Source organism: Prinia subflava, chromosome 4 (genome assembly GCF_021018805.1).
Source record: "Prinia subflava isolate CZ2003 ecotype Zambia chromosome 4, Cam_Psub_1.2, whole genome shotgun sequence".
NCBI lineage: Eukaryota > Metazoa > Chordata > Aves > Passeriformes > Cisticolidae > Prinia > Prinia subflava.
In genome coordinates, this window is record NC_086250.1 from 63,520,239 (window position 1) to 63,534,440 (window position 14,202).

Consider the following 14,202-nt stretch of genomic DNA (forward strand, 5'->3'; position numbering starts at 1 on the left):
TTTTCACTTTCTGGCCTTTCAGATGGAAGAAAATTGCAAAATTGGTTGGGTACGAAGAATGAAGAGCTTTTACAATAGTTGGTGGGTTCTACAGCAGCAATGACAACAAAAATGAAATTCAAAGCATCTCAAGTTTTCAGGCTTTCTTTCCCTAGCTACTCTGAGATTTTAAAAATAATTAAGTAAGACACAAGTGCCGTCTAGGATGAACAAGGTCAGACACCATACAAACACAATTGCTAGACAGGGTAATGCAAAGCTGAAACTATTCCTGGGAAAAAATGTGTAATCTGGAAAAGGGAGAACCTTTTGTTTCCTGTGTCTCTCTCCCCCTTTCAATAACTTATCCCTCCATTTTATCTGTCCCCCCACCTTAAGCTTCATACAAGCCATGAAACCTGGGTAGACCCACCCCTTGTGCCCATCAGCCAGGCAGAGGGCACTGCTCCTGGGAGGCTGAATTCTGTGTCCAGCTCCCCTGGGGTATTCCATCAACCCACCCTACACATGACCAGATGGGTTTGGACCTCAGCAACCGGGGGAATCTTTACTTACTGATCATCACAGACACCGTGTTCACGTTAGGGTTGAAAGAACAGCGTCCCTTTCCTGATTCACACTTGGAGTCGATCTTGAAGATTTGTTCCTGCAAAGTAGATTTGTGTGTCACTTCTCATGTCAGAAACCATTCGATCTAAGCTGATTTTTATGCCTGGCTGTTCACAGAATTAGCAATGCTCTATTACCAGCGCTCTGTTGGGCACTATTACTGTACTATCAGTTGTTTAATTCTTCAGAATTCCATCATCGTGTTAGATAACTAACTCACACATGGTTATTTTCAAGACTCTTGTTGTAAATTCAAGACACTGAATCAAAAAAATGTTCCCTCTGTTAAGGATAGGTTGACTGATCTCTGCAATAACATCTGTGGAGATTGCTTTTGTGGTTTTGATGTTATTTATCATTTATTTTCTGAATATATTGGTGTACTTACACCTGTCTAGGACATTACAATAAAGTTACTAGAACAATAATACATATAAAATAAAAATCTCTCATGACAACTGTCATTAGATTAGCATAAATCCTTTGGTCTTTACTGAGCTACTAGACCTCCAAAAATCTCCCAAATGACACTTATTTTCTTCAATACCATCTCTTGGATTATGTGCAGAGCTCCAAATCCACAGTGATAGATGATTTATCTATACCTTCTTACCATAGCCTGAAATGTCCTGATTTTTTTCTTTTTTTTAAGAAATCATAATACAGGGATTTCTTTATATGTTATGAACTTTATGAACAGGAAATGCAATTAGCAAAGGAGAAGCAATTTGCACTACAGCTTACAATACAAACAATCTGAGTATCTTTAGAAAATCTGTCAATTTTGGTGCAACTCTTCACTTCTTGGTTCCCAGCAATACTAGCACAGTGTGCTCAGCAAGAAGTGACTCAGGCCCAAGATCATTCTTTAAAATCTGCAGTCAGTAATGGCAGACACACTGACCCAACACACACTGTATACCAACTTCCTCCTACAACTTCCAAACTTCAATAAAAAGCCAAAAGACACTCTTGCAAGAAAAAAAAAACAACAAAACAACAAAAAACCCCCACCAAAACCAAAAACAAACAAATAACGAAATTAAACATTACAAAAGAAAAGTGTAGCTGTCAAAAATTCAAAAGAAAGGGCTCTGTGAAGCAGATGCCAAAAAATCAGTTATTTGAGAAAGGACAGCAATCTCCTTGTATTCCCTTCAACAGTTAATGTAAATCACAGGGGAGAGGGGATGCCACACAAGTCCTTAAACAGCCACTTGGCACCAGAGAATTGAAGATTATACCAAGCTCAAATGCACAGCTGCAGCAGGAAGTTTTCATATCATTATCCCCTCTCTTTTCCCCCTCTTCTGTTTTGCCTAATTGAATCTCAGAGATCTTATCTATTGTTTGAGTAATAAGCTCTCTAAACAATGTTAAAACACAAGCATGAAGTTTCTAATGTGATCTTGGGTGGTTTCTGTGTTGTTTTTTTACTTTTAGATTATATGCAGCTTGGTTCTAATCCATATTTATTATATTAAACCACCATTTACCAATTCAAAATGCCCATTACTCTTCTATTAAACTAGCTCCAGGATTACACTTGATTTTCATATATATTAAACTGCTATTTGGTCTATAATTATTTCACATAGGGATTACATTTCCTTCTGTTTGCATTTACTTTGACATTAGAATATATTTGAGTGACTAAGGGAGTAATTACAAAAGACCAAAGTACCAAGCGTGCCAAGGAAGAAAATTAATTGTCTTATAACCTCTCCTTCAGGGAGAAGGGCAAAATTTTGCCTCATCAAAACCTTCATTCTTTGTGAGCTTATGTGGAATCCTGGAGACAGAAGAGCAAAACAGGCCCAGTTCTTATGACTGTTGGATATGACTCTGTCAGGTTTTGTAGCTTTTAGAGAAAAACAGATGTGCTTTGTAAAATATTCATTTTGCACGTGCAAAAACAACCTTTTGTGCTTTGAAAAATGCACGAAATTGAAGGTGAAATGATAAAAGCAGAGGAAAAAATGATTTTTCACTAGTCCCATCAGCACTACGTAGCTCCTCATTCTGCTCTATCAATTAGTCCTGCACAGATATGTGCAACGAGTTCAGAAGGGAATGCTTGGGTTTAAACTGTTATGCTATTGTTGGCCTGTACAGTAATGGCTTTGAGCATGAAATGCCTACAGTGAAGTGTCTCACAGACTCCAGACATCTGAAACAGCAGTTTATTTAATCAATTGATCACAGGCATGCAGCTACACAGACAGGCTAAGCGAAGCTGCTTCTGCTTTTCCAAGTCATGTATCTTTACTCTTCATTTAAGAAATTTAACATCTTGTATCATCTGGAGATGTCATTTCCTGCCCTCCCCTCTTTCCCAATCTCATTTACAAACAGTCTAAAATAACGAGATTCAAACGTCTCTGGGCTGCAACGCCAGTACTTAAGATGATAAAGAGTATTGCATTAATTAAAGACAAATGAGATCACTGTTCATGTCCTTAATGATTTTTCAAGAAGTAGAATAATGCTAGGGAAAGGTGACCTCTGTTCCAAAATACATCAAAAAAAGTTAATGCAGAATTTTTTAACCAGAAGGATGGATTTAGTTACGTAGTTCAGTTTGCTTCTGCTTTCAAATCCAGGCCTACAATCTCTACTCTTAGATAATTTAGTAGGATGGAAGTGCAGTGATTCTGAGTGCATGCTCTGTCAAGGAAGCTGCAGCCAGGTAGGGATCTACCAAAAGTCACTGAGATCATACCATGCATGACCTGGAGAACCACTGACTAATCACCTCCCTGGCAAGCTCCGCAGCAGTCCTGGGACTCGGCCAGGATTCCCATCCCACTCCCAATTAAATCAGTGATGAATTTTTCAGTGTCTTCCTGAGAAGCCAGGCCAGCTTTTAAAGCTGCCCTCACATGGCAAAGCTCCAGGTAGCACGCTCTGATCTTCCTTCCCAACACATCTGCTTCCACATTGTTCTGGAAAATATACTGCACACCCCTGTGCCTGCAGACATGAATCTGACCCAAAAGCTACTGAGGTGCTGCCTCCTGCTTAAGTGCCTTTCCTTTTCCTTCTGGTTGCTTAATTTATTACCTATTACATTTGCACATAAACAAACATTTCACTTTCAAATCAGGAACCTTGGACCATATACTTCTGAAACATCTGGTATTTATACTGAAAATACCCTCAATGAAACTAAACACAGAAAAACTGGAGACGTATCTAAAAAAATTAAGATCTTACAGTGAAGAGAAACTTACCAACTTCATCTGGGCATCATCTAGTGGGGCAAAATTTGTGCAGTAGATAAAGTTCCTGTACTGGGATTGCACCTAGATGGTGTTAAATTGAATTGCAGCAAACCTAACCTGAATAGGTAGCCAAATTAATGGCTTCTCCAGGGAACCAGTAACACATGGAAGTTATAAAAGGTAGACTCTGACTTTCATCTAACTGACTATTTTCTTTCAAGTATTTCTTGGGCATTTTTCCACCAAATGGTAGGAATGAATTCACCAGACAACCTCAAATAAAAAGTAGTATCAAATGTATCCCGGCATTTGCTACGACTGTGGAATTTTGGACAACCATCACATTTGGAGGCATGGCTTTTGATCATTGCTTCTAGCTGCTACCAGGTTAGAAAACTACAGACCTTTGCTCTTTTGCTGTTTAACACTGGTGAAATAAAACTACCGGGACCACCGATTTTTGCATTTCCCAAACCCTGAGCTCTGGCCTCACGCCGGCAGGACGGCCCTCGAGGCGAGCGGCGGGAAGGAAGGCAGGGTTACCTCGGAGCGGCGGCCGCGGTTGACGTAGACGCAGACGGGGCTGAAGGCGCCGCTGCCGCAGACGAACAGGTGGGTGCGGTTGTAGGGCTGGATCACCCGCACGAAGTTCCCGCAGCCGTGCTAGGAAACACAGGGAGCAGTCACTCACTCCACAGGGAAAAGCTCCAGGGAATGGACACCACACATAATAACAGCATCATGGAAACAGCTAGTGAGTTTGTCAGTCTCTGGAGCTGGACAGATGTTTATTTTCATGTCATTTTGCCTGCTCTGGGAACTGGGCTCTCTCTGATTGAGCATCACAGATGAGTTCACAGAATCACAGAATCACTGGGTTAGAAGAGACCTCCAAGATCCTTGATCATGCCCTAACACCTCAGCTAAACCATGGCACTGAGTGCCACTTCCAGTCTTTTTTTAAACACATCCAGGGATGGCGACTCCACCACCTCCCCAGACAGGTCATTCCAGTACTTTATCCCTCTCTCTGGGGAAAACGTTTTCTTTACATCCAACCTATACTTCCCTTGATGCAGATTGAGACTGTGTCCTCTTGTTCTGCCAGCTGTTGCCCAGAGAAAGAGACTGACCCCAACCTGACTACAGCCACCTTTCAGGGAGTTGTAGAGAGTGATAAGGTCACCTCTGAGTCTCCTTTTCTCCAGGATAAACAACCCCAGCTCCCTCAGCCATTCCTCACAGGGTTTGTGTCCCCAGCCCCTCTCCAGCCTTGTTGCTCTTACAGAGTTAGTTATAGAGGAGTCCATGTGGCTTTCCCAGTTCCACAGAGTAATCCAATTTTCATTCACATATTTCTCTTGCATGAGAAGAAGCAGGACCTCTACAGGAAATCAAGGTGCAACCTTAGGAAGTTTTCTTAAGGACACCTCTGGAACGGTCTCTTTTTCCCCATGATTTGTTCAACATAAATGGAGATAATTAAAAAGAAAGCAAGTCCAAATATCAGATTTCGCTGTTTGTATAAACAATTTACTTCCAAAACTTTAAACTGAGGTTTGAAATCAATTGTTGCTTTGTATTGAAGATCTACAGTAACATCTTCAAATCAGCATGAAAATTAAAACAGAATGTTAAGGGCCACACAGTTCACAGTATTGGATTTAGAGTTTTTTCCTCACTTTTTTCTCTAACTGTTTCATTTTTTACTATTATCAAGTGTTAATGCACTTCAGGTTGAAGACAGATCTTTTTTTATGAATATTTTTTCTTACCCATGAACTGCTTTCATATTTAATCATCCAAACCTCACCCATGACAGTGAGAACTGCATATGTTTTATGAGCACAGGGTTGAAAACTGTGCCATAAGTCATCTCCATGAAAATCAGTACAGTTAATCCTTGTTTAGCAGACTGCACCGGTTTATTTACTTTTAAAGGCATTCCTATTTTTGGTTTAGCAGGAGCCAGCATCATACAACATCATCTGAAAACTGGTGCACAACTGGGGTCTTCAGACAGGGTGGGTACCCCCCACCTTCACAGAGCTCTCCTGGGGGGAGCAGCCACCCAGAGAACTTCCCCACTCCGAGGAGCAGCTCAACAGGCTGTTCAGCATCACCCCAGGATATCTGGAAAAGCATTATAACCTGGTTTGATCAGTAACACCCAAAGAAGGTGAGGGAAGGGACATTGCATCTCTTCTCCCATCTGTCAGAGTCAGAAGGTGCCTTCTGTTTACATCGCCTGATTTTCCAGAATTTCACTTTACAGATTGGCTTGCAAAGCATTTCAGAAGAAAAACAAACACTTCTTTCATTTTGCTTTGGCTGCACTCAAGGTGCTCTTACTTTATTGCCAAGTAGCTAATTTGTGTGTATGTGTGCATGTGGATTGTAACTTACCGTGGGATCCTTGCCAGCCATTTTGCACTCTTCAACCTTGTTTGCTGATGCTGGCCAGAAAATCTGTAAGGAAAGAAGCATTGTTCAAGTAGTATATTTATTACATAGTTAAAAGAAAAATCACTGCCTAACTTATACTAATAGATTAATATTTAGATATCATTTACACTGTGATCATAAGGAAAAAAAGGATTTTTGTTGATAAATAAAACTGTCTTAGCACACACTAAACAAAATCAATGTCCAAGTTTTTGGCTGATATGTATTATTACATATTTTTAAGGAAAGTGAATCAATTTATTTAGATTTGTTTCTTCTAAGTAAGAGAGATTTTTCACCTTTTTTACTCATCTTACTTACTCATCTTTACTTTTTCACTTTTACTGTACTTAGAGAAATTATTTACAGTAAAAACCAGAAGACTTAAATATTGAAAGAAGAGCTCTTAGATTAATTTTTCAATTTTATCATTAAAGGTTTGGCTAGATTATGATAAAACTTACTTGAAATCTCAAGATTTCACATTGATTTCTTTCAGACAGTTTTTAAGAAATACCAAAGTGTCTGAACATTCATCTGTTTATCTCAAACTGTAAATATTTTGAGCTTCTTCCATTATTTATTTTGATTTTGAAATAGGAAAGGCATCCATTACAAATTTATCCCTAGAAATCTAATAAGTGAAAGAGCCTGATAACACTTAGCCTCAAGACAACATAAACAATATCATTAAAAGATCTCTGTGTATATATGTACACACAAATATATATGTAGAATTGCAGATTTGAATGTATACATCTGTAGGATTTCTACAGATATATAGGATCAGCAAAGTGAATCTATTGTTAAAATAAATAAACAAATAGAAGACTGTATGGAATTGCAGGGATTCACTCTGAGCCAATACTGAGTAATCACATTCACTGCCAGAAGGCTTTGTGTGTTTTTCCTTTCTGTTGTTTTTTTTTGTTATTATTACTGTTTCTCCAGGCCTACATGAGCTGTTGAAATGCCTCACAGCTTTATACTGCAGAAAATATCCCGTGTAACAGAGGCCCTCCCATCCAACCAAACTGTGCCCAGGATCAAACCCAGCCTGCCAAGGACAGGAGGCAGCGTGCCTTGCTGGGCACAGCTCCTGCCGGACCAGGGTGGCTGGATCCCTGGGAGATGGAAATCAGAAAAAAGGTCACAGAAGGTATTTCAGATTCTAGAGAGCAGCCCCACTTCAGAGGGAGATTTGGGTACCATTAGGAGGAGGGAAGGACGCATTCACACCGTTGAACGAGAGGCATTTAATTTAAATGTGTGAGTTAGAATGAGCCTCCCCGGGCTCCCTGAACAATAAATTCAGGTGGACAGGCATGTCCAGAGGGTGATTCAGAGGCAAGCCTAATTTAACTGTGCTCAATCAGTCTCTGGCAGGGCCCCCTCTCTGCCCTGACACATTAAAAGCCTTGTCTCTTAAGGAAGGCATTTATCTTCCCTGCTGCAAGCCGGGCATCACTGCCCCTCAGTCCTTCTGAGGCACAGTAATAAAGCCCACACATTAAAGGATGGATGGTTTTGGTGGAACAAAGCCTTTGTGGTACACTTTTAGGCAGGGTAGTAGCTGTGATAGTCTAAGGACAGGCAAGACAAAGTCTGTAGACAGGTAAGAGCTCAACAGCCAAGCTTCTGGGCACACAAGCACTTCTGCAGGTCACCTATTTCAAAAGCAGAGAGGCTGAATTTCAACTGGCTTTGGAGACAAGAACGGAATCTGTAAGCACTTGATAATGTTATTTTCACACAGAGGTTGCCTACTGCTGTTTGGTGAGGGAACACAAAGTCCTTGGAAAACACCATCTCAGTAAGTGGGAGAAGCCTGAAAGGGGCGGTGTCAGGGGGTAGATGTGAGTCACAGTGCCCAAAAACCCCAAATTTGGTGTCTCAGCTACCCAACTGAAGGGCAAAGGCTGACACAGAAATAACAGGAGACTGGAAAATAGTTCAGTGCTTAGGGCCCAAAGCACAAAACAGAAAAGAAATTACTATAAGGTTAAGAACAACTCTGTCCTTGCTTTTTCTCCATATGGACTGAGAATGATAGTGTGTATTTTATTCTTCCTTGAGGATTCTTCTAAAAGTACATCTCTGAACTATCTTATCTTGGAGAGAGGTAGAAAGCATCAAACCACACAGATTTTCCTTGTGAGGCCAGGCCAAGCAGAATATTGCTTCAAAATTAGTGCATAGGTCAGTTTTAAACAGTGTTTGAGGAACAGCATACAGCTTCATCTGCTTTACACATAAAACAAGGACTAAAAATTCAATAAGGTGTGGGCATGGACTTCAGGCAAAATAAGCAAATGCTAATTTTTTTGTCTTAAAAGGAAAGGCATGGAGTAAAGCCACTTCAGCTTCTCAAAATAAAACTTGGACTTACACTGAGGGGGTCTTGGCTTATATTGTTAATATTCAGAGACAGAATATGATCTTTACTCCCCACGTAGATCCGATCCTGATCTTCATCCATCAATAATATCCTGTAATCCAGGGGGCTGTGGGATATCCTGTGATACTCAGAGGTCTTAGTTTCTTGCAGCTCTGAAATAGTAAAGACAGTAGCATAGTAAAATGGTTCATTCACGTTTCTTGCTTCTCAATTGCATTTCTTTCTAAATAAAGACATCTTTGGACACAAATGAGAGGGAATAAAATGCCTCATTGGACACTGGATAATAATACAATGGCTGAGGTAAGACAGATTTTCTTTTCCCAGTTTGAATACAATTATTTTGTACATTAAGTAGAGAGACATAGCTCATAAAAATCAGGGCAGTGCTGTTATTCATTCATCTAATTAATTCTTATTTTAATGGATATTATTATTTACAGCTTTGGCTTTTAAGGAATATAATTTATTAAATTAATCAATGTGTTCAAAACATTTTGAAGTTTATGACTGCAGAAAATCCACAAGATCAATAAGAACTACATAAGAACATTTTACTTCCTTTTCCTAACAGGGGGCTTCACTAAGAATAGGTTTTTATCATTTTCAAGGTCAAATTTTACTTTGTTCCTCAACACCATGTGTGGCTTACTTAAAAGCAAAATAAAATTATTCAGTCAAGCCTAAATGTGCCTGTTTATTCTGTTGTCTGTTTACGGGTTTGGACCAAACTAACAGAACTGTAGAAGGACCTCTATTTTTCAACATAAAACTTTCTTCAACAACATGAAGTGAAAACATCCTTTGATCTCAGCAGTGCAGGATCAGGCCTGTTAGAGCAATAGCATGAGCAACTCCAATATAAGTAGTACTTGCTGCCCTCAAGAAAGCTCAGCCTTCCCATCTTTGCTTGGCCAATATATTTTGGCCCCCAGTGAGATTGTTTTATTTTTCAGTAATAATAGAAGGGAGATTTCCCAAGAGCTGAGAGTGGAAAAATAAAACCTTTATAATCAATTTGTCTTTGTTAAAATATTTAACATATAATTATGCTTTCTTTATGAATATTAGAATTGAATTGTGTTCCCTTTGACTCAGGGTGGTAAATACACAGTACTTATGAAAATGAAGCTCTGCAATAATGTATATTCATAAAACATAAGACCTGAGCCTACTGTTCTCAGTTGCAAACTTTGGGACAATATGATTTGTCAGTGTTGCTAAAGGTTTTTTAAAAGCAAAGTTTTTTGCTCACTCATCCCTACGGAAAAAAGTAAATGTCTTATACAAAATTAGTTGTCTAAAGCGATTGATATTTTATTTAAAAAAACAAAAAACAAAACCAAAAAACTCTCAAAACAGAAATATTTCTGTATATGTGCTCTATTAAAAAAAAGTGCCAAAAGAAGTGTGCCTAAAGTATGCACCTTCTGCAAAACACATATTTAGCTGAAAGTAATTTTTAAATCTTTTTTAATTACTTAGAGAGCCATTTTTAATAGCAGGCAAAAGTTGAAGTCTTAGGATTCATACCTGTCTGGTAAAGAACTAAAGAGTGAAGGAACACTTATCAGAATATGATTTGCTTTGATAAATATGATACATAACTCAAATTTTAATCATTGTTAACTAGTTTCATAGGAAGATGAAAAATATTCCCAGTTACTGAATGATAATTGTGTTTTTATTAATTTAGATGTGTGACAGCTTTCAGGATCTGAGTGCATTTATTTATGGTAATATTAAAAAAAATCAAATAGTTATCTTGTCCCTTGACAATAGATAGTCATACAATCAAGATTTATAATCTGTGCTTAAAAACTGAAAAAGAACTTGTTAAATATACATAAAAATTATTCACAGTACTTTCAGGAGTCTTTCTTTAGTGCTTCAGAAATCACCTGTTTTACTTCATTTAAAAAAAAAAATCCTCCATGTAAGCTTTTAGCTAGGATTGTCCCTGGGAGACTGCCCAGCACAGTGCCATTAACACCCAGCACCTTTGGCCACTCTGAAATTCTCACAAGCAGCCTCAGACACTGGTGCTCATCCCTTTCCCCGGGCATCAGTAACTTTACCATGACATTTGGCAGCTGTAAAATAGAACTGACCCTTCTCCTAAGTGTACATTTGATACACCAGGAAAGCACAGGCAGACTGGGAGGGTTTCCCACACAGCACGGGGTCAGTGTGAGCAGAGATTGCACAAGAGTGTCCCTCCCTCCTGCCTCACTGACTGACAGTGCCTGGCAATGACACCATGGGTGATGTAACAGAGAGTCATGATCATGATGATTGCTTTTAAACAAGAGACACGAACAGCAACAGACTTCCACAACTTTCATTTATCAAAACCCATCTTTTCTTGGAAATTTAACCTCTTTGAAATGGAATTATTCTTTCCAAGGCTCCTGAAAGGTCATCTGCTTCCATGGAGCTGCTGATGAGAAGAACACCTTATGTCAGGTTACTAGACTATGGAAACTCAACACCATTCATAAGAGGAAGGAAAGCTGTGAAACAAATACTCTGGCACTGATTTATTAGTTTTATTTCTTTTAGTGCTGAAGCTTACAGCTTATAACACTCTCTGGGCTACCTAAGCAAGTAGGGAGGAAATTTATAACTAATCAAATTTTATTTTCATTCAACAAAAGCTACCACACAATCACACAAGAAAATTTGATTTTTTAAAGATTTAGTATCTGGTTGTTGTTGCTTGGAGAAAGCAGTGGCTGCAAAGATGCTGTATGGTCTTTCACATTCCCTTTCATCTCTCAAATGAGTTTTTGTCAAAAAATGAAGCAGACATTTACTGACATTCAGAACAATTCTATTCCAAGTTTTGAGAATTTAACCAAACATTGAAAACAGTAAAAGCTATATGGAGAATGATGTTACAGACAAATCTCTGAATACTAAAAAAAAAAAAAAAAAAAAAAAAAAAACCCACCAAAAAAAAACCAATATATGAGTAACTTTCACCCAATGATACAAAAATAATCTTTGCTTGTAGTTTTTCTTCATCAGTTGGTGAATTTTGCCTTTCCTCAGGGATAAAACCAATACCAATTTGATCCCTGCTGTAAGAAATGTAATCTTAGAGGAAAGGTTGTTTTAACAAAATAACAAAAACTTCACTCAGTTCTCTTTCCACAATTATGCTTATTATTGAACTGCACATTTTGGAGATCTCAATGACTTGGAGTTTTCTCTGTACACAGCTTACTGACAACTAGACAGTTTAAATCGTACTCTTTAATTATCCTTCTAATCCACCACAAAAAAAGGTATTATATTTAAAAAGTCGTGTTCTCACAGAAGAAATAACAAAATACGTGTGCAGTGTCTATTACATGTGACATCACAAAAGCCTTTGAAACAAACCTAAATATGCTGGCCAGAACAAAACAGTTTCAGCAATTAGAGACAGGGTATCCAGGGAGATGTAGTTGTCTCACACAGACTATTATAACCAAATTGTACAGCCTGCATAAGGATAAATGAGCTAGATCCATCAGGTAGCCCTCTGAATGTCTTATTTAATCACTCAACCTCCAACTTTCATCCCTCCTTAATTCAAATTCATTGGTAGCACCATGTTGAAAACAGCCTGACTCCCAGACTAAATAATAAAATAATCTCTAACATGTAGACAGCAAGACGCTGAGTGATTTCCTTGGTTGACAGCTTTTAAGGATGTTTGATGCATTTGTTACTGAAATTTATGCAATTTTTAGCAGGACCTTCCCAAAATATAACTTCCTTTTTTGCAGACTGACACAACCACTTATTACTGAACGTTCAACAGAACCAAGAAAGATTTCAACATAATCAAGAATCATCTTTACTTTGCAGGGTTTAGTAAGCTACAGCCATGCCATGCAAGCATCCTTAGCCCAAGTTCCCAGCACTGAGTTCATCCAAAGACAAAATGTGGATGAACTATGACATGTGAGAGGCTGCATGCAGTCACACCTGCACTCTACCATCCCTGGATCGCCAGCCTAGCAGGGCTTCTTTGGGCAAGCCTAGGTTGCTCTCTCAAGCTTTTAATTTAGGACCCGCTGTGGGAGAGTGCAAGAAATAAAATGCTTTCCTTCTCTTTGCTGCTGGCAATAGGATTCAGTCTCAGAAGGCTGTTTATGGGGAAGTCAGGGCAAAAGCAGAGATTTGGTGTCTGTGCCTCAGAAACAGGCAGGGAGTGAAGCACAGCAATCCATCCACACACAGGGCACAAACACAGCTTCCAGGAAGATGGGCTCCATCTCCCCCGGGAACCTCTGCTGCCCAAATTGGCATGGATTTTATGTGGCCTCAGTGATGTGGAAGTCAGTAATACAATGCTGTTTTATTTTACATTCTCATGGGGTGTGGGGTGCACAAGTCACACGCCTGTGTACATCCAGCAGCAAGCTCGATGTTAGCCTCTGGTTACAGAGGCTGTAAGACTCTCTTAAGCCTCATTAAACCTTGAATTTGTGCCAACAAAGATGCCAGCCCGTGGCAAATGTGAGACTGCAATGTAAAATCTCACCTTCTAGGAACTGGAATGAATTTTTTTTTTTTTTTTTTCCTTTTTTTTTTTCTCTCTAGAAATAAATACTTAAGTAGAACAATGTTTTTGCTTATAACATCAAATGGAAATGGTCCCCTTTTGCCCACAGGTCATGTTTAAACAGGTGAAAAAGTAATTTGGACATATAGACACTATGCATAATGTTGGTAGCGTTGAATGGAATGGTTATATATTTTAAGAATGTGAACGAAATCTGAGGTATTTGCCAAGTTACCAAAAATAATTTTAAAAACCCCAAAAACCAAAAAACTTCAGCCAGAAGAAAAGGTCTGTTTTATTTTAGTTTAAATATTTTCCTTTCTACTTTTTATTTACAAATCTCTCTGGTTTGTAACTTTTTAGCAGAAATGACTGGAAGATATTTAGTTAAATGGTATCGGATTTCATAAGAATCTAACAATTTTAATTATTGTTTTCTTGGTTTTATTTTTATTTTCTTTATTGTAAAGACATGGAAGAAATAAATGCAGCATTTTTTATAGTTTACACAGTGCTTGTTGAAATAGTCTGCTATAATAGTGCCAGTCTGAGAACACCAGTGACTCCTTTTTCAATTTCATGTATGGAAAGAGAACAAGTGAAGCCAGAATATTTCTTTTCAAAACTTCAGAATAAGTCACCTTTGCCCTGTCAATATTCCTTTTCTTTGTGGATATATATTGATTCCTTCTGCTTAGGGGGCTGAGATAAGGGAGCTGCTGAAGCCTTTTGCCACTGCTCATGTAGTGCTCAAACTAAACCCCATCCCTCAGCCCTTTGTCAGTGGGGACACAGACATCTCACCAAAGAGCCATAAGTAGCCAGATGTGCTACTGGCCAGTCTCTTGTGTGCCTGAACCACACAGGGCACAAAAATCTCAGGTGGACCTTTGACCTTTTCTTTATCTCTTTATCTCTTCTTCATGCATGAGAGTTTTTACTCTTTTCGTTTATGCTGTTACAATGAA

At 38.7% G+C, this 14,202-nt stretch overlaps 1 protein-coding gene across 1 annotated transcript in view; it reads right to left on the reverse strand.

Moving 5' to 3' along the window:
* SEMA3C (semaphorin 3C) overlaps positions 1 to 14,202 on the reverse strand; it is a 118,071-nt gene that overhangs the window by 43,888 nt on the left and 59,981 nt on the right. Inside the window, exons 3-6 of the mRNA XM_063396980.1 lie at positions 8,668 to 8,828; positions 6,240 to 6,302; positions 4,377 to 4,496; positions 556 to 646 (exon numbers count right to left, since the gene is read on the reverse strand). Of these exons, the coding sequence (XP_063253050.1) occupies positions 556 to 646; positions 4,377 to 4,496; positions 6,240 to 6,302; positions 8,668 to 8,828 (435 nt within the window). The remainder of the gene's footprint in view (positions 1 to 555; positions 647 to 4,376; positions 4,497 to 6,239; positions 6,303 to 8,667; positions 8,829 to 14,202) is intronic.